A 21,943-nucleotide genomic window follows, 5' to 3' on the forward strand; every position below is an offset into this window, starting at 1 on the left:
CCTGAAATAGTGGTGTAGATATACTAAATGCATTGCCAATGTTAATCTAGCACATACTACTTATGATTTTTCAAAAAAAAAATTATTTTGTTATTTGCTCATCAAAACATTCTGGTGACTGAAAAAGTAATGAAAATGTTTGGTGGAAGAAATTACTATACATACGTATACCTAAATGTGCTCTAAATTTTGCATTTTCACACAGGCAAGAACTTGGAATCATTGTGGTTAGTTCTCTGAAATTGTAAACTTGGCACCAAATGGAGCACAAAATATAACAGAAGGTTGGGTATAGTAAGAAAAATAATTCAGAGGTGAACACATCATGTCTGTGTACCTTGAGAAAGGTGGCAGTGTGCAGAGGGGCTACAGTAGGGAGTTAGTGACTGAAATCAAGCATAACAGGTCAGAAGAATAATCAGTAGAAGCGTCATTCCAAAAACTGGGAGCTGAGCCAAAATATTAGGAAGTCCATAGAGCAAGGTAGGACCTAAGGTGGTAGATAATAGGCAAAGCTAGTATACATTTGAATATCAGACTTTGGTTTCAGTAAATGGGACTAGGGTCTATGATATAGCCAAAAACGTACGGAATGGTAACATGCAACCAATAGGACTTGTCCACGAGGTGGATAGGAGCAAAATACTTGTCAGGCATGCAGTCTTTCCTTTAGCTGGTCAAATGTGCCTGGTCTTTAATTGATGGGAAGTCTCCTGAGACCAGCTGTAGCACTGATAACCTAGCTGGAATTTACTAAGGATGTGAAAGTGCCCATGTAGCTGGCTAGTAATCAACACATAGTTCTCAACTACATCCATAGTATACATGTATCTTAAATATCACATGCCATTCAGACCATTCAAAAAAGATAGAGTCTAGAAGGTAGTGTGTGGAATTGCCAGATGTGTGGAATAGTTTCTTTTATAAGACAGACAAAATAAATCGGGATTCATAAGGACAGAAAATGTATCATGCTGTATTTACTGATGATGAATATGATATACCATTTTACCATCCATTGATTCAGTATCATAAGATCTAGGTAACTGAGCAGCAATACGATCTTGAAAGTGGGGGTAAGGCTAATAAAGAATATTGATATTTATTATTTCTGTAGCTCAAGTACTAGAGGGACGTGATTAAATTAGCAGGTAGTAAATTTAAAACAAAAATCCAAGTCTTTTTCATATAATGCAAAATTAAATTATGGCTCTGTTAGTCACAGGTGTTGCGAAGTCTGAAAATATATAGGGGATCGAAAAGGGGATTAGGCAATTTGATGTCTGATTAGTTATTCAGTGGCTATTAAACACAAGGGTAGAGATGCTGCCTGTAGTTCGGTTACTAAGCTGCCAATGACCAGAAGTCTGTAATGGAGACAAATCACTCCAAATGTATGGTGTTTCTTACACCTGTCTAGATTCCTTTGCTGGCTATTGTCAGGGAGAGCACACTGGAATGGGTGCTTTTTCAGTGTAATGCCAGATACATGTTTTTTATGATGCTTCATTCATAACTGTACTCCAGGAACACAAGAATTAAAATATGTATGGGAAAAGCCATATTTCATACTAGGGGAGGACAGTTGAGGTGGCTAAAGTTATATGTTTCCATTACATTCTGTTTTTTCTTTCCTCTCAGTCTTTTACCAGATTATGTGTCCTTTTAAAGAGTTAGCCTGATCAGAAATGCAGTACAACAAAAGCCAACCAACCTGATCTACGCAAGTGGCTCTAAGAGGAAAAATATGATACCAAATATTAGTCTTCTGTGTTTTCATAATGAATGCATTGCTAGATTAATAATCAAAAGTAGCTGGACAGGGAGCAGTCCTGGAGGAGATGGAATTGGGAAAACAAAATTTACACTTTCTGAAGCTGTACATCTGAGCTTAAAGCAAGGTATTGCTAGGTTTATCCCTAACATAACACATAGGTTGGATTAATTTCTTTGAACTTTTAATTTTGCTCAATAAAGCAGCAAGTCCTATCTAAATTGTGAACCTTTTAAAGTATATGTACAATTCTTGAATTATATGGCAGTTGTGAGCTGTCTTAAATTTTAAATATCATCTAATTCACTAGATCTTTCTTTTTTCTTTCCAGATAGACTTCCCAGTCTACAAGAAGAAAAATGCTGCATCAGGTGCTAAGTCAGAAAGGAGAGAAAATTGTCAGAAATTCAGTCAGAAAGTCAGAAATTTGAGGTGCTTTTTTTCCTATTCATCTTTTGTAAAAAAATGACAGCAGATGAAACTGATTTATTTTAATGTTTTTCTTTTTGAAATTAATATAGAAACTGAGAAAGGCATTGGAAAGCATGAATGGGCCTTAGCCATGCATTTAATTTTTTTTCCAAATAGAATCTAAAGATTTTCAATGGCATTAAGTTACAAAACTTCAGAATGGTGTTTCTGCGTCTGATTTGTATGATCTGAGGAACCAGATCCATTTGTTTGATGTGTATTGAAACCTCCTATTAACATCATCATGGCCTCAGAAAACTAGGCAAATTTAAAATTTGAAAATTTTAAGTTTGCCTAGTATCAGGCCCTGAGACCAACTAAATTGGGCTCTCTGAAGTTAATAACTGTCTTCAGCTGGAAGTTAAAGCTGTTGTTGTGCTTGTCATTAGGGCTTCTATTTATGACTCCATGTTGCTTCTCTGTCATATTTTGTCTTCTATGAACATCCTGAGTGAATAATTTAGGATGTGTCTTTGAGTTTAAGCAGTGTTTCATCATCTTCTTAATTTATGTCTGCATGAATTCTAATTAGCTGGTCATCAAAATTCTACTCAGCCATACATTGATTATGTATATGCGTATCTTCAGATTTTATTTGTATAGTGATAATTTCTGGATTGAGAACATACTGACACTTATGAGTAATCACTGGGCTACAGTTCAGCACTCCATCTGTATTCAGCAAAACACTTAAGCATATGCTTAATTTTGACTTTAGCTCAGGTAAGCATGCCTCCATCCCAATTCAGCATAGCGTTTTAAGTACGTGCCTAACTTTAGGCATATCCTTAAGTCCCACTAAAGCTAAAATCAAACACACCCTTAAGTGTTTCATGAATATGTATAACTGCTGAAATTGGTTCGATGAGATGAACTCTGTCGGCCATTAAGTAACAAGAAATGCCTGGCCATGATTTCATTACTGTCCTAAAGGCAGGGAAAATATAACAGAGAACAATTTATTTGTGCCTCAAAATTGTAAAAGCTAAGCTCTGTACTGTTGAAGATAAAATATTTTATAAACTCTTCCTATCCATTAAAGAATACTATCAGGAAGAAATCAAGATTCCATTCTCAATGTTTCATTAGGTTCTGAATGTTCAATAATGTTTTGTTTCATTCTTGAAAAACATTTCAGATAATGTATCTAAATGTGTTTGAAATTACAAATGAGAATGAGAGGACAACTGGTTGCAGAAACAAAGAAAATGAGTAAACTGTATACAGGTGTTGAGGATGTTACAGCTTATAGCACGTTTCTTAAAATTTTGTTTTATTTTCGATCCTGACGTGCTTGATTCACATCACCAGTCTTTGTTTCAATTCCTTTTTGCTTTTGCTGCTTCAACCTCTACAGTCCTTCTGCACTATTTATGTGAAAAGCTCTTTGCATTTTTTATTTCAGATCCTCTCCTATTGCAGTTCATGAAGTCTTTCAACAGTAGGCTGTTAATCCTTTGCAGATTAATATGATTTCAGTGATAATCCTTTCATTTGTTGAATTTTAAGACATATAATCATTAAAGAAAGTGCTTGACAGATTTTCCATTAGAGAAGTACAAAGCAGGTGGTATGTCTTTAATGTATGTCGGTAGCACTTTATGTTGCTCATTTATAAAATTAAATTTGCAGATGAAGCAAAGAAGTCTAGGGTTAGTTACTGCTCTTTTCCCTTTGATATTACATTTGAAATCCAATTAAGGAAAAAGTTATTCAGGGGGTTTCAGACCAAGCAGTGTTAGAATATCTGGTTGAAAACTTTTTTCACATCTCCATTGTTACATTTCTTCTGGAATAAGGGTCAGCTTGGGTTCTACCCTAACACGGTAAAGCATTGAGTTATTATGTGGAGAAAGGGCAGGATATAATCTAAGACGTGAGATTTACCTTCAGGTAGGCTGTAGGATGTAAATAGTATACAGGAGTCATTCCAGCTCTTTGTACGAGGTTTATTCAGACCTTCATTTAAGTTAAATATATGACTGAAATACTATTCCCTAGATTGAACTGAAGGCTTGAGTTATCTCACAATAATGGCACACACAAATCTCTTGCTATTAGAGTTTTTGGTTTTCTGTTATTTCCAGCTCACTCTCCATGACAGTACTTCTCATCCAATACTTTACCCTCTTTTTTTCTTCTCTTTTTCCTCCTGATATTTCCCATATTGACCTATTTCTTCTTTTTCTGCTCTTTTATGCAAACTGATGAAAAAATAGGCAGGAAGAGAAGGCATAGATATTAAAATATTATGATACTGAGTACTCTTTTAAGACACGTTTTATTTAAGATCTCAGAAGCAATGCTTCAGGGTTAATATACAAACAGCAGAAATGTTCTTTTTTATTGTTTTTAGCCACAGATTAAAAAACAACAACAAACAAAAAACCTCTGCAAACATTTAAAGTTTATTAAAACCTCTGTTTAAATAAATAGATAACAGGTGTGGCCTATCGTTACTAGGCTGAATTTTTTGCTTTTATATACTGAAAATGTATAAATGTTTTATGCAGGAAGGAAAGGAAGCAGACACCACAAGTCTTTAGGAAAATCAGGTCCTGAACTTGGCAAACCTTTAGCTGATTTTGTCACATATTTGCAGCTTTAATATGATTTGGCCTTTGCAACAGCCAAAATAAGTGTCCTTTAATCACTTCCAACCTATTAACAGATGGGCAAACAGCTTTTATAAATGGGGCATACAAAATACTCCAGTATCAGCCAAAACTAATTAGTAACAATATCTGAAATGCAATTTATAAGTGATGGAATATATATTAATGCAGATAAACTGATGGTTTGATAGAAATTCCTTTTGAAACATTATGTCTGGTATATGTTCTGCTCTGTTATGTTCTAAATATTCAAAAAAAAAAAAAAACCACACACTTTTTTCTGTCTAGCTATTTTCTTCTGTTAAAACATCTTGTTTAAAGGTAGCGCAACTGATAGAAATCACATTAAGCAAGAGGTAGTTTAGTACGTGTTTTTTTTTTTTTTTTTTTTTTTGTGGTGTATTAGAGAAAGGACAGTGTAACTTGAACACAACATTAAAAGAAGTTAATCTTTAAGAACGGCCCAAAGTACTGATATAAGACATTATTTATCCACCAGTGCCAGATCATATTAAATATATCTTTACACTGCAGTATTAATCAGCATATGTAAATTGCATGAAATTAAATTGCGAGATTATAGAAAAATTGCCACATGCATAATTCAGTAGGAAGAGCCATTCAATGCATTGCCATCAGATCTATGGCATGAATTTGATTTTACAAAGACATCTGTAGTGCAGACAGCTGCTGTACCTAAGTGAGGATTTGATTGTACACTCAATATTTCAAAGAAGCACTTGTCCATATCTTCCGTATAATTTTTGTTATCCTGGCTCTAAAAAAGAATGTAAGTGGTTGCAAACTCAGAATTGTTCTGAAACATGTTTTCATAAAAAAGAAGTAATTCAAAACTTGCTGGTTTTAGGAAAATTTTCCTTTCACCCGAGTGCCCTGTCTTTCACAAACAACCTACCTCTCCATCTCAATTGATGCAGTGATTTGGGGGTCTTCCTTGGAAAGTCAAACTATATCTAGAATACTAACAAATTTGAAGACAATGTTAAGAAAAATTTTCAAATCTTTCTTCCTGTAAGGTAACACAAAGGGACCTGCTGTCTCACTTTCATAATTGCCTCTGATAATCTTTTTCTCAACTTTTGGAGAAAAGGAGCAATAGAAGTAGTGTGTACATTCTATATGCCCATGTTTCTCATAAGTCAGGTAGTTCTCTTCTTGTCCATCCAACATAATGATATTTCATGGTCTTTGAAGACAGTGGATCTCATCAGCCCAGTACTGTAACCTTTGGATAGCCTCATGCTCAGCATATTCAGGTGTTTCAGAGTAGATAGTCATCACCTGCAAACTGGCAAGACCTGTCTAGAAATGGCTCTGGAGGCGAGTTCACTCAAGGCATCCCTGCAACTAAGGAAACTGTAATTTCTTTGAAACCGTAACAGCAAATTCAAATGCTGTTCTCTGATAGAATCTCCGAGGAGAAAAATGAATGAATAACCTTTGCTGGAATGGAGCAGAATTAAGCCAGTAGAGGGGTGAATTCTTTCTTTAGTGCAGAAGATTTGGAGGTTGTATAATGTTATAAGTGAGAGGTGAGATTGTGGTCCCAAACTGAGAAGTCATATGAAATACCTGAAAGTTTTTTTAGCCAGTAGAGAGATCAAGATCGATGGGACAGATTTGTCTTTGTGGCACAATCTGGAATGATGAATAAGTGCAAATGATATTTTTTAATTATAAGAAGATGGTCTGATGAGAAATCCTGCAGGCTCTTGGCTAGAAGGAGAAAATACTACAGAATACCAGAAAATAACCAGTTTAGAATTCATTGTAAGTTCCAAAACAACTGATCATAACCTCAAAATAATGAAACCAAGACAAAAGAAAAAAAAGGAAAATACAAGTTTTTTGAGAAATGCTCTGATCTCCATTTCTCACGCATTTTTATCTGACTAGCACCTTGCTTAATTAAGACCAGACATCAAAAAACGTTTTTCTCTCAAATGATATTTGAAGCAGATTGGTTTAGTCTTAGCACAATCTGGATGTAGTAAGTAAAATTGCAACTGACTCTACAGCACATAGCTACTTATGACCTTAACTATAAAATGACTATTTCTATTCATAATTGCACCTTCAGAAAAAAAAAAAAAAAAAAAAAAAAACACCTCTAGATGTGGTATATAATAAATTCTTCAGCTATATTTTAGTTTACATTTCTGCCAGTTACACAGCTTGGAATGCAAAATCTAATGACTTGATTAACCACCACGAATTGTTTTGACCATTCCATTGGACATAGTCAAGTAGGAGAACTGTAGAGGTGAGACATTGGAGAATTCCTTGTTCTTTATCAAGACAAAATTGAGAGATTTTATTGTTTTAAAATTATTAATTTTACTGTAGTAAATACCTCTACAATTCATATTATTGGATATCTTGGCTTTTCTGCTGTTTCTACTCTCCTGTTTTGAACGGAAAATCTCCAATACAGCCTGTCTAGGTATGTTCTTTTAAAAAGGATTGACTTAAACACATTTATCTGTTCTTGTAAAATTTATTTTTTGTTTGTTTTTAATTGGAAATTAATATAGAAGACACATTTAAAGGTTTCAGTGTGCCTATCTACTAGATATTATCTCAATGGTAAGAAACATGTATACATATAACATAAGTCATTTTTTAGTCTGACAAATTCATTACTTAAAAAAATGTTTTTCACAGTCAGTATGACTTTTTACATCCTCCTTTCTGTAAAAGTCAAAGTAGACATAAAAAAATAAGCTATATGGTTGGTTGGGAATCCAAAATATTAAGATAATATTATTTAAAATAATAGCTTAATCCTTATAGTTTAGAAAGTCATGGGAATTGTGGAGATCTACACATCTGTACAAAACATTTGTCAAGCAGATTTGGATGCTAATTCTGTAAATGTAGTTAGTAAATGACCAGCAGTTCCTTTTCAATCTTTTCAAGCTGTTCCTGTAAGTGAAATGATTCTACATGATTCTGTACTTATTTTAGGTGAAAATTACAATTTGTCTACTAACATTTTGATTCATAGTTCAAGCATTTCTCTATGAAACTGAAAAACAAATCTTCTGTACTTTAATTTCTAGTGACAAACGCCTTTCTCTTCAAACCCACATGAAGGAAAAGAAAAATGTAACTCACCTGGAAGACTTTGGAGCTTTTTGTGATTGTACAAAGGATCCTGGCAGCAGAGAAGTACTTAAAGCAGTCATTTGCATTCAGAGATATGTGAGAGGGTGGCTTGTACGCAGGGCATTCAAGAGGATAAAAATTAAGGTAATGTCTTGGTTGTTTAATCCACATACCGCTTGCATTTTAGTAGTGTAAGATTTCTTGATTATTAATATTTAGCTGTGGAAAACAAAACAAAACAAAACACATGCTGAGCTAGTCCGTATGCCATCTCTGTAGTGCACCTTCAAGGTCAGAGACAATTCAATGATACTGCTCTGCTGGGACCTGTTTCCATCACTTAATTGTAGGAAGGCTCTCATTTTTAGAAAAGAATGTCCTTTGCGATGTGTGATCCCTTTACCTTCTAATAGTCTTGGTGTATATGCATATTGTATTGTTAATTCTGGGGCCTGCAGATGAGGTAGAGAAACAGGCTTTAGCTAACAGACTGCTTATTGCACCCTTCTCCCACTCTCTTTTAAGCTTAAGTTACTGAAGAAAAGAAAAAAACAAAAACCAAAAAACACAACATGGATTCTATAGTATAAATACTGTTTTTCATATTTGTCATCTCATGTTGCTAAATGAAATGCCAGTTTCTAAGAAATGGTATACCAAAATGCCATAATACGCACTTCTGCTTTCAATCTCGGAGTTTATACCAACTTAAAAGAGCTTATGCATATTGAAGGCTGGCTGCTAATGGAGGCTGCATAACTTCAGTTAAGATATCATTTTTTAGTGATTTCTAAGCCTTCTATCTAAGGAGTAAACCCTAAGAAAACTTTCAATTCAAATAAGTGGGTCAAATAGGAACTGAGACATCCATTAAACTATCTATTTTATTAGTTTTCCAGAATCCTAAAATAGGGTAGTAAAAATCAGGTCATATTATTTGGTAATCATCAACCTTTAAAAATATTCCTTCACTTTATATATTGGAAGAGAGGGAGATTAATGATGAGGTGAAACTGCATTTCTTGATATCTACTCCTGGGCTGTAGGAAACAAATATATAATTTTCCTCCCATGACATACTTTTAATCAAAAAATGGATGTTGAACACAAAGTTTCTCACCTTGCCAAGTTTCACTGTTCCACTTTTCCTCTACTGAGATACAAAATCTTGTCTTTCCTCCCAGATTCTGATTGTGTGCAGATAGTATTTTCCATCTCATACAATTTGTGATCTACTTCTGTAATTTGGAATAAAATGTGTTTATCTAAAAATAGTTCTATCCAATAGTTTTATCTAGTCATATCTAGAAAGAATCATCCCTTATCAAAACTATGGAGTAGTTGTTTTTACATATCTGTCCACTTATGTTTACAGCGATGCAATTTATTCTTGCTTTTATTTAAGATTTTCTCATACACTGAATACCTTTCAGTTCTAACTCCTCATCTGTTTTTTAGTCACCTTTCACTTGTTTCTTACAGTAATAAAAGTGAAATATATCTTTAATTACAGTCAGCAAGTCATGGGCCATCCTTACTAGCAGTTGTAAGGTACTATCGTAAAATGATGGCACGCATTAAACATCGAGCTGGTGTTTTGGATCTGTCTACACCACTTCATTATTTTGAATTAGAGGAGTGGATGGACAAGAAAAAATGTAAGTCATGCCATTTTTGTACGCAATTTCTTCTGTTTTAATTTCAGTGGTTTGTCTACTAAGTAATATTCCAAGTCTGCAACACAGTTATTTTAAAATGACTTCTGGTGCAAGGCAGATTTGATGTCTCCATATGTGCAACTGCAGTTCTACAGTGTTGTACCAATTGTTGGATTTAGTATGAATAAAAAGATTCTTCTGGTCACTTGATAAAGAAAGTAATTATTAACTGTTATCATTAACTGTTTTAACTCTTGTGTGCTGCACATTGTGATTGTGTCATCATGTTGTGGGTGCTTGACTATTAAGTGTCATGAAAAGTCAGGAAGGAGGAATCTAATGAAATGGTAGATAAGGAAGTGCAAAACTAAGTATCATCGTAATTACCTTAACACTTTATCCTTTTCAGTCATTATGGCAGTGATTTTTTTTATCTAGTATTATTGTTCTTTTTTTAAACAATTCCTCCCCCCCCCCCCCAAAAAAAAAAAAAAGATAGCGCTCACATCTCCCACAAAGAAATAAGTCATTTGTATGTTTAGAAAGCCTCTTAAAAGAAGATCCCTTTGCAGATTTTGTGAGCGATCCATGTATTAGAAATTTTATTCATGAAACTAGTTTTTACACTTGCTTTTGTTTTTTGATGGCTGACTGTACAGTCAAGCAAGTGTGGTAGAGAGCATGGTTCGGGGCTCTCTACCACATGGTTCAGTGTGGTTCAGCTGCATGGTGGAAAACTCAGACATGCTCTTACAATAGGATGAACTGCAATGGTCAGGAGAAGCATAAATGTCACTAGCTTGAAGTCATAATCAAGAAGGCACAGACAGGAGAGCTGCTTCTCCTGATGGTTCTTCTGATAAGTAAGCAGAGTAAGTGTTGCAAGAAAAGGAAACAGTTGACTAATACCAAAGCTGCCTGTTCCTTAGCTGCAGATGCTCGCTGACTGCTTTCTGCATCCTTTTGAATATTACTATTCATGTAGTTCTTATTCTCTAAGGATTATAGGAAGATACTAAGGAAAAGAAAAAGCAGTTTAAACTGCAAAATATAATCTAATCTTCCTTTTTATGTAATCCATTGCCCTTCAAATTCCTCTTCCAGAGTAAGAAGTAGCTGCCTCATCATAGAGGATATTTAAGATTAGATGAGTGCATACTGTGGAAAATAGCTTTCCTGGTGGGGAAAAAGCTGAGAAAAAGAGAATTAGGTTGAGTTTTCAACTGTGCATCAAAAATGCAATACAATATGTTGGACTTAGATGACCATCTTCCTACCTAAGATTTAGGAATGTGCTGCTTTATTTTTTATCCTTTAAATAGGCATTAGCATTCCAGAGAAATGAAAATATACCACCCATTAAACACTGCAAGCAGGTTCTAATTGATTCTTGCACCTTTTGAGCATGCTATGTATTAGTTGTTTATATCTTGTTTCCCATTTCCATTCAGTCCTTTAATTCTGCATCCATAAAGTTTTATGCTTTGGTCTAAAGGAGGAGGATTTTAATACTTAATTTAAAAATATTCCATGGATAGGTTTTGAGTTCCCTGTAAACGCTTTATTGATGCAAATCATGTAATGAATGTGTCTTTGAATCTTCCAAAGATTCATGATATAGTCTCAGATTTGACTTCTGAAATTCTGTAATCAGGTCTTATATTCCTATCACCACATAGGAAATACGTATGTGCGTGTATATGTACATGTATATCTATACATATATGTATGTGTGTGTGTATATATACACACACAAACTATATATGTGTGTATATATATATAGTTTTTTTCCCCTGTACATTACAAAAACTATATCAATAAAATTATTTAACTTATAAAACATAACCTATATCCTCCTGAAAAAGTGCATCCTTTTCCCAGGCTGAATAGCTCCTAACATTACTGTCTGGTGACTGAAAAGTTTGTACTACTCTTCATATTGTGATGAAATGCTGGTCAATGGTTGAGTCACTGATGCCTTCAGTAGGAAGACTTCAACTTATACTTTCAAAGCTTCTTTGTTTGCAGATGTGATAGGGTGTTGCAACCCAGTGTATTGTCCTGTATTGATGTTTTGTCTTTATGCCTTCAAAAATCAGGGTGAAAAGTCTGAGTTAAAAAGCATATGCTGTTTTTCTGAAATGTTAAATTGACATTAATTTGCTCTTCTATGATGAAGACAGAAACAGACATGTTCTAGATGTTCATGCATAACAAAGAGTGTAATTTGATTTATTGCTGTTAACCCTTGCAGGAAAACTAGTGGTTCTGGTGATAAATAATACATTAGCTACACTGTCTCTCAGGTAGGAAGATTTCTGGCACGAATTCTGAAAAAAATCTGTAAGCTAGGTAGATCAACTGGAGTGTTCTGTGGACATTAGAGTAAAGAAGACCAAAGATTTTCGTTTTTAATCTGTACTTTTCCCTCCCTGAACAATGCAAAAGAAACCACATAATGTCTTTAACTGGATCTATATTATTTAATATACACAATTTGTCAAGAAAATAATTGACTGTTAGCCCCCTAATATATGTCCTTGTTCTTTTCTAATTAGCTTTGGTAAGGCATCTATAGAAACTTCTATTACGATATTGCTTGGGACAATGTCTTGAGCACATCTGCCAAGTCAAGAAGAGTACTATTAACTACTATTGGCCTACATTTCCATACATAATTTATCAAGAATATTAACTTGATTCTAAAGAAAATGTTTCTAGAAAAATCAGTATCCAGTAACATACTGTAAATGTGTATCTGATGGAAGCTTCTCTTCTTCAGTTTATGAAGCAATGTTTTTCAAGAGAGAGCTTGACAAAAAGATGGACAGAAAGCAGTTGTCTGAATTTTTTAGAGACTGTGGATATTTTATACCTGCCAGTGGAATACACTGGGTCTTCCAGCTGGTCTCTCCAGGTAAGCTGATTCTTAAAAATGCTTTGCAATGGTACAAAAAAATTATACTGCAGATGTCGTAGGCTTTGGGTTGTTTGTTTACACTGTATAAAGAAGCTACTACTCTTAAAAGCACAGTCAAGACAAACCCTACCTGATGTTGATGTTCTTTTTCAAAATGGACCATTTTATCTTTATACTTGAAATAAAGTAGATTTTGTAGAGTTGTACTGTGTCTAACAATGCTGGACTACAGTCCCATACTGTTTTGAAATATAGTAAGAGGGCATAGATCAATTTTGTAGCAGGTTTCCACTTGCAGGTGTCTCCAGTCAAAATATTAGCCTTATTACACACTTTGTAATGTCAGTGGTGTTAGCCTTCCATCTCAGCCCAACTGACTTTTAAAAACATTCTCAAAGGAATACATTCATAGTTGAATGTAAATAGAACAAGACATCATGAATCAAGGTATCCTGTACTGTAAATAGGAGAGAAAACATTGCTCTTTAAAAATAGAAATAAAATTGTAATCAGTTAAGCCCTTCAAAAAAACCTAGACTCATCTTCCTTCTGGCTTTTCTCATTCCCAGGGCAGCCAGTGGGAGTGTCTGCAATGCTCTGCTCTTACAGCAGAGCAGCAATGGCTGCTTCTGGGTGAGACTTATGTAGGCAGCCTCACTGGACACCTCACAGGGTGGGGTGGGAGATGCCATTTCCCATTTCTCCTCAACAGTAGCACACTTCTGTTTTGTACTGACATACATAGATGCTGTGAACCAAAGCTGGCCTAAGCATAGATTAATATTACCTCTGTGTCTTCTTAAGTTTAACATCCATCCCAACTGCAGCTTCTTGCAGATGGTGATCTTCTTTGGAGACTACATTTAATTTCATGTACCAGCATTTGGAAAGAATAATTTTAAAGTACAACGTCCTTTAGTGAGAGAGAACCATGTTTAATTGGTGCTTTTGTTTTGTTAATGACCTACGTGCAGGTTCTTTCTATGATTTTTTTTTTTGTCTTCCAGCCAGCTCTCTGTTAAAGCTGCATCTTTGAGAGGAAGGCGGTCTCTCTGAGTGTCTGACCACACATCATACTTGCACGTTAGGCTGCTTCTCAGTGTTGGCTCCTAGCAAATGCAATTAATTTATCATGGAAAATCGTGTATTACATGTCATTTAGGTCACATTCCTAAGACAGTGTGAATAAGACCAGGTATTTTTAGTCATTTGCTCAGTCCCCATCACTATGGTAACAGGAGATTTTGTGACTGCGAGACAGATTTCTGTCTTATATCCTAGATTTGGGAGACTATTGCTACTTTTTGCTATGTTCACAGAGTAGGAAAGGTTTATGCTTCCCCACTTATTATTTAATTTATTTAGTGTCTCTTAGGTATGAGGTGTTATCAAGACTGGTTCGCTTATTTGAGGCAGGGCGTGGGCTTCTTATTTATTTCAAATTCAAAACTCTCTCAAATTATGAATGTATAAATGATGAATAACTGCTGAAACATAAAGATGTGCTTATGTCTAAAGGGCACCCATAAAATGATTTCTAACATGAAAGCATTTTGAATAAATGGCACTTATCTGTAAAGTGTCCTCTCTTTCTCAATTTTATAATACAAACGTCATTATTTCTGAAGATAAGTTATTAATAGAGTACAACCTTGCTAAATTGCCTTGGAGAGACACTGCAACTGGCTGAATGTTTTGAATTGCTTAATATGGATTTGATGCAGCTATCTCCTGTGCAAATACAGAGCATCCCATACGATCAGACTGCTTATTCAGGAATGGGACTATAAGTGTCTGTGTATATATGTGTGGGCAGAGTGGTAGAGAGATCTAGTAATTACCATATTGAGCTTTTTGGGTGATCATTGCGTCTTTTATGGCCATGTTACTGATCCATGGAAGGTTAAAATAGAGAAGTACCCTTGCCTTGTGACTATTTATTCTGAGCATGGAGGGAGAAAAAGGATTCAAATTTTTAAATTAATTTTTTTCTATCTCATTTTACTCTTACTGTTGCCTGCCTACCTGCTTGCCCACCTTCCTTGCTTGCTTGCTTCCTTCCTTCCATTTTGTTCCCCCCAAATGACTCTAAATACCTCTAAAAGAACGGGACCTATGAAAATAAGTACCCAGATGTTAAATGTCCTGTCACCTTTCCATTTCCAGTAATGAAATGGTGAGTACTGTCTTTGGCTAAGAATAATTTTAACAGTAAAAGCTTAAGTCTTTTTTATTTTACATGTTCTCTTGAGAGTTTTAATTACATCTGCATAACTACAAATCTGATTTGTATGGATCTGTTTACTTTTTGTAAAAGTTAGTGAATAAGATAGTAAAATTCTCATCAGAATAAAGCAAGAATATTTGTAGCAGAATGCTAATATGCATTTATATAACAATGAGCTTGCTGTCAAAATAGAAAAGTAGACTATCCATTGTAAAGTACCTGCAATGTGAATTAGAAGTATCAGGTAGAACAGAGAAAAAAAAAGAATGTATGGATGGCTACTAGACACAGTGTTTTGAGTTGCTTTGCTTATACAAGCAAAGCTAATACAATAATTTGACCAAATGTGACAATTGTGGTGGCTCTCTTGGGAGCTAAAAAAGGCATTGGTACCTGGTGTGAGCGTATGGGTGCTTAATGGACACTTACAAGGAAAGGCATGTTTGTGATTTTCTTTTGAATTCTGATTTTTAACCTCTGGGAAACAAAGTGAGCTTCTTTAGATCAAATGAATTTGACCAGGGATGGTCAAATAAAACTATTTGAGAGCACATAAAACTGTCAGAGAGCTTCCAAAGGCAGGCTGCACAGCTGGCAAAAGTCTAGAGGGGAAGATGTATGAGGAGCAGCTGAGGTCCCTTGGTTTGTTCAGCACAGAGCAGAGGGGAGGCCTCATGGCAGCCTGCAGGTCCCTCATGAGGGGAGCGGAGGGGCAGGCGCTGAGCTCTGCTCTCTGCGGACCGCGACAGGACCTGAGGGCATGGCATGGAGCTGGGACAGGGGAAGGTCAGGCTGGGGGTTAGGGAAAGGTTCTGCACCCAGAGAGTGGCTGGGCACTGGGACAGGCTCCCCAGGGCAGTGGTCATGGCACCGAGCCTGCTGGATTTCAAGAAGCATTTGAACAATGCTCTCAGACACAGGATTTGATTTTTGGGTGGTCCCGTGTGTTGTCACGAGTTGGACGGGACCCACAAGGATCGTGAGTCCAACTTGGATCACAGAATCACAGAATTTCTAGGTTGGAAGAGACCTCAAGATCATCGAGTCCAACCTCTGACCTAACGCTAGCAGTCCCCACTAAACCATATCCCTGAGCTCTACATCTAAACGTCTTTTGAAGACTTCCTTGAAGGATATTCTATGGTTCTTTATCTTGCTCCACACAGTGGGAGGAAAAGTATGTGGCTGAGTTACTAGCTAACACATTGCTTACTGAGTAGTTAAGAACTGACTAGGATTAATCAAAGGGTTTTCTGTCAGTGGTGAGGTTTAGCTACTGTTTTAAGAAAAAGCCAATTACAATTAAGGTCATAGTGCGGTGGTTTTTAGATTCCATATACAAATAATAATGCTATTTCATCATATTTCATAACAATTTGTGCTACTACTTATTGCTGATGAGAGAAAACCTCACTGCTGTACCTCATCTCAATAAAGTAACAAAATCAGAGGTAATTAACCAATCTATTTTTTTGGCCATATGTTTGAAATATCCATTGGAATTATACACAGTAGTTCTGAAGAATATGTCTATAAATGTTTTTCAGAAAGCAGTGTAGTAGACTGTTTAAAAATACCTTTTTTCTCTGATTGACTCAAAGTGCTATGTGTCCTATTCAGGTAAATATTTACTCTGAGTTCAGTGAAACTATGCACACATGTAGGTTGGATACTGGGACTTCTAGTTATTTCACTTTTAGATTTGCTGAAGAGTCTGGCAATAATATTTTGTTATTTAATTCATTCTGCAGTTACTGGAATTACTACTGTTAATGCTGGTTGAGGCTGTGAGGTACACAGTTGTGATCTGATCCCAGTACCTTTTGTTAGAGGCAAAATGTTGATGTCTGCAGCATACTGGTAATTGGAGTATTTTCAAATGAAATGTAAACACAGTAAGGATTTTCTCTACAATTGGCCCTTCTAAGCAGCCCGTACTAAAAAACAGATTTCTACATCTTTGTATTTGTGATCTTGATAACTACTCGTGTTTATACAAAATATACAGTGTTTAGGCTAAGAATATGAAACATCACATATTCTACTCAAATTTGAATCACTGCCTATAAGCCATCTCAATTTATATCAGCCTTGCCTCATGGCTTATTGTTCTGCATTTACAGAAAGGTAATAAACCATCTCTTCATTTAAGTACAGAAATGTGCTCAGTACTGCAGTGGTTAATTGGCAAATATTGCTGGAATTTACATATATTAGTGGAAGGAAAGTTTTCCTTTTTACAGAAGCTTTTAGGTTGCAAACTGGTCTGGCTTGATTTGAAACAACTAATGATAGTGCAAAACACTGAGCTCTAACAGACATGTCAAAGCAATATGTCTTCATTAAAGTCAATGCCAATTCCCTATCAAGCTCCAGACAAAGGGGGGGGGGGGGGGGGGGAGGGGGATGCAGGAGTTCAGAGTTCCCTGGAGAATACTTCCCTGCATGAAGTTGATAGAGGGTAGCAAAGCAGTCTGACTGCCCTCCTCACAGCTTGTGGTTTAAAGCTTGACTCCTGCTGAACCTTCATCATTTTTTGGTCCCACTGGGCCATTCCATGATAACTAGTGCCTGTTACTGGGTTTTTTGGAAAGCTCTCATATGTTTGGAGGTCCAGCTCAGAAATGGCACTGTGGCACTGTATGACTCTGAAGCCTTCCCCAGTGCCACTCTGCAGTTAATTTCTCTCTCAACTTTTTCCCACTGTGGTTCATATTTGTGACATCTTATGCATAAATTGTTAAAAATAAACAACACCTAATAGCAATTTCTGTTGCAATGATGCCAGAAAAGCCTTATTTATAGAGCAGGACCCTTCTGTGTTGAGTTCTGTACACATTCTGAAGAAAAATATGCTTCCTGCATCACTGATAGGAAATAGCCTCCTAAAACTGTTTATTTATCATTAAACAAAATATTACAGGACGAGCAACAGGAACCCATAAATACTGTAAAAAGAACAGAAGTGTAACAGCACTCATGCATCTGGCAAAACACAACAGTATGTAGTTTCCTTCACAGTACTGTTGTTTAATAATGTTCTCCACACCTATGTGGCAATGAGCCCTAAGGCAGACATGGACTACCATTCTGACCATTTAAGCTAAATATAACATCAAGAAATTGAAATTCCACCTTGGAAGAACTCTATGAGTGAGTTAGAGATAATGAATAGAAGCATTAATAAAATGCCTTGCTAGAGCTATTGCAAAACTTTGCATTTTCTACATAATAATTGCTGGATCAAGGCTAAATACAAAGCTGATCTAATGATCCCTTCAGGCCTTAAAGACTGCGGGTCATTCACCATCAACTACAGCAAAAGCAAATAAAATCTGTATAGTATGCTCCTCACTCTGATACCTGGTTCCCTCCCAAAAGATTTACAGATTAGTATGAGCTTAAAAGGTTTCAGATCTTCCACACTGCTGGAACATTTGTCAATGAGCATGCAAAGGCCCCTGCTGGATCCAAATGCTGTCTGATCAATGCTTGTCCACAAGCATCCTTTCTAACATACCACACACATACAAACAGAAGCCTATGTTTCTCTCTCTTTTTCCTTTTAAAGGAAGGTAAATGTTGTGCTTAAAAACTTAATTTGATTGTGTGTTTTTCTGTTAGCATGTCATCAGTATGCTCTTCCTGAGGTTGGCAAATCGGAACAGAAAATTCTATTTGGGTTACCCACACAGCTTGGAGTACTCTAGGCCAGCCACCAACCTTGTTTTAACATGATTAAAATGTTACTTCTTTTTGACAGTATCTATAGTCCAAAACATCATTATGGATTTATTAAGATGCCTTGATAATAAAGTTGAGACGAATGACCTATTCAGTTGATGAAGAGAGTTTTTGCATGTCTGTTCACATTTGGCATGACATTTAGAATTATTCTAAAAAAATACTTTGAAACAACAATGCAACTATCAGAGAAGAAAATTTTCGCTTTAAATTCTGCTTTGCTGCAATGCCTACAGAATAGTTTGCAATAGTTGAACTAGTTATATGCTGACACTGCTGCCTGTTATCCAGATTGACACTGTCTAATTTATATTCTCCTATCTGTCTCTTCATCTTATACCTAAACTATAAAATCTTGGACTGCCTTTTTGTTTCATCTGTGTTAGAGTCTGACACGGAGGGTCCTGTTCTGCACCTAGAGCTCTGGAGCACTATCCTTATACAAATAGTTTGTACAAATGCTGATACGTTGTCAAATCTGTTTTAAAGAAAGTTGAAGAACTTTAAAATTTAAATGGTATAACTTACCTACACCATATTACAGAATCACAGAATGGTTGAGATTGGAAGGAACCTCTGGAGGTCATCTAGTCTAACCCTTCTGCCAAGCAGGGCCACCTAGAACATATTGCACACAATTGCACACAGGCAGGTTTTGAATATCTCCAAAGCAGGAGAGTCCACAGCCTCCCTGGGCAACCTGTTCCAGTGCTCTGTCACCCTCACAGTGAAGAAGTTTTTTCTCATATTCAGCAGGAACTTGCCATGTTTCAGTTTTGTGCCTGTTGCCTCTTGTCCCGTCACTGGGCACCACTGAAGAGAGTGTGGGAAACACTGAAAAGTCTTTGTCTATAGACAAAGTCCTTACATTTGACTGGTTTTCTATGCCAGACACCATCCTCCACCCCCAAAATATAAGGAGGGATGGTACTTTTCACTGTGAATCCAATGGCAGGTTATGAGTGGGAGGCATGTCACAACACCATTGTACTTAACCATCACTGTATGTCCAGTGCTGGAACACAGACCAGTGTCTATGCTGGTCAGGTTTCTGGGAACAGCTAGCTGCAGATTAGGCAGAAAGGACTTTCTCTGGGGCAGCATTCTTCACTGCATGTACTTATCAAAAACTCGTGAGGCATCACCCCTCAACTGAAGCTTAGGATGTTTTTTTTGTTTTTTGTTTTTTTTTTTTTCTTTCTTTCCTGTTCTCTGTAACAAGGATACTATTTAGGATCACTGGAATATTGTGGCTAGATCAGGTTGCCCATCTGCTGTCTTATCACTTTGGCCTGTCTCAGGCCAAGAAGGACAATCTCAGTGGACACCTTTCTTTTCCACCTGGCAGTTTGTGTTTTCATTAATGTCACTACAAGGAATTTGTATTTTTATATAGATATTAGCAGCTTAGTTTGCTAGTACATTTTATGCAATAATATCAAGTGCAATTCATTCCCTTGATACAATAGCACACATTTTCAAACCTGTTTAAAGGTACAAGCATATTAACATGTTTGCCCCACTGATATGCTGCTTTGTCTATTTTACATTTTCAGACTCTTTATCTAGGTTATATTCCAAATCACCAACTGGTCCATGTAGGTAGTCCCCTTTTCATTATTATGGATCAACATGAAAAGACTGTTGCAGTGTGTACTTGCTGATTTGTCTCCAGCTCATTCTTATCAGTGTCTTGCCTCGTCTTTTCTCTTAGCTGTAGCTAGACTGTATTAATCTGTTGAAATCTCTGGCCGTTAGCACATTAGTTTCCACACTAAGTAAATAAATGAAGTCCCTTCCACTAAAAGAACTCATCAAGTTCCCTTGTCTTGTAGGGGAATTAGCTTTCTTAACCTTTCCCACGTAGGATTTAGCTTTAATTCTTTAATTGGCTGAACAGTTCTTGAAGGCCCACCAGTATTGATGGAGCAGGTTCATTGCTTCCTATGCCTGAATGGCAAGTGTACCTAATAAAACAACTCAGGATGACATTTGACCTTTTTGCAATTGCATTGTTATCTGCTCTTCCAATTGTGGTCCTCTGTAACACAAAAGACTTTATGTCTGCCTATACAGTTTCCCCAATTTTTGAGCTCTTGATTATTCCTTTCCAAGTTTAGTACTTTGCACTTACCTGTATTGAATTTTGTCTTATTGATTTTGGGCCTTTTCTCCGATTTATCAAGATTATTTTGAGTTTGAATGCTCTCCTGTAAAGTGCTTGTAACTGCTTCTAGTATATTGTCATCTACAGACTTTATAAGTGTCTTCTCTATTCCATGATCTCAGTCATTGTTAATGAAAACATTGAATAAAAAAGGACTCAGCTCAACAAACAGCTCTGAGACCTCACTTTATACTTCTTCTCATTTTTGACAGGAAGCTATTTAATGACCCTTTGAGTTGGATAGTTTGATCTCTAATAAGAAAAAATGAATAAGCAGAAAATATGTTCATAAAGACTAGGGAGCTATTAAGAAATTCACATAGAAATTTTAGCATAGAATAGTAGTATATGGGAGAGAAATTAAATGTTCATCATTTATTGCTACAAATATGTCTTTTATATGATTTAAGAAAGTTTCTTCTCCACTAAGATGTGAAGAGTTTTATGACTGCAGTAGTCTGGGTCAGAAGGGTATGTATCAGGTTTCTAAAGTTCAAAGAACATCTTGCTGTCTGTGGGGAGATGGACCATATAAACTGACTTAACTATCACTCTTATTAAAATATATATTTCAGTATTTATTTTTTAGCATATGCATAGTACAATATGTCTATAAATGTATATGGATGGGTGTTACAGAAAATACAAAAATAGAAGACCTGTAATGTATCTTGAAAAAAAAAAAAAAGGAAGGAAAAAGAGATGTATATCCAGTGAACAGAAATAATTTTCTGAATAAATCTGAATAATCACTGCATCCATACTGCAAGATCTCTTTGACAAGGTGATGAATGTAAAGATCTTAAACATCTAATTTAATAAATATAAAAGGAGAATTATTCTAATATGCATTTTATGGATTAATTTATAGAATATATGGGTTTAATCTTTTTTGCTGATTTTTATCTATACTTTCAAAGCATAATATTTTTTCCAATACTGCGTTGTTATAGATAAGTATATATTTTCCTCATTTCTTAGATGGAGAAATAAGAAAAAGAGCTTAAATGGTTTGTCTCTTATCATATATTGAATTAGTGGTAGAAGTTTAGCCAGAATTGTTTAAAGTTGGCTGAGAACTGGTTCTAGCTTCCATGGTCATGAGATAGATGCATATTCAAAGAAGCATCTTATATTTTTATCTATCTGTTACATATACATGTGTTTGCACACTCACACTTAGCCGTCCTCCAAAGACATATACTTAAAAATTTTGATTTTTATAAGATTGTTCTATT

General features: G+C 35.8%; 1 protein-coding gene across 1 annotated transcript in view; it reads left to right on the top strand.

Annotated features, from left to right (window-relative positions):
• Positions 1–21,943, top strand: part of IQCM (IQ motif containing M) — a gene marked incomplete at both ends in the record, with an annotated part of 168,709 nt that overhangs the window by 95,762 nt on the left and 51,004 nt on the right. The window contains 3 exon segments of the mRNA XM_082758635.1: positions 7,944–8,133; positions 9,503–9,647; positions 12,430–12,564. Of these exon segments, the coding sequence (XP_082614761.1) occupies positions 7,944–8,133; positions 9,503–9,647; positions 12,430–12,564 (470 nt within the window).

This window comes from Aythya marila (assembly GCF_965140915.1).
Source record: "Aythya marila genome assembly, chromosome: 4".
Lineage (NCBI taxonomy): Eukaryota > Metazoa > Chordata > Aves > Anseriformes > Anatidae > Aythya > Aythya marila.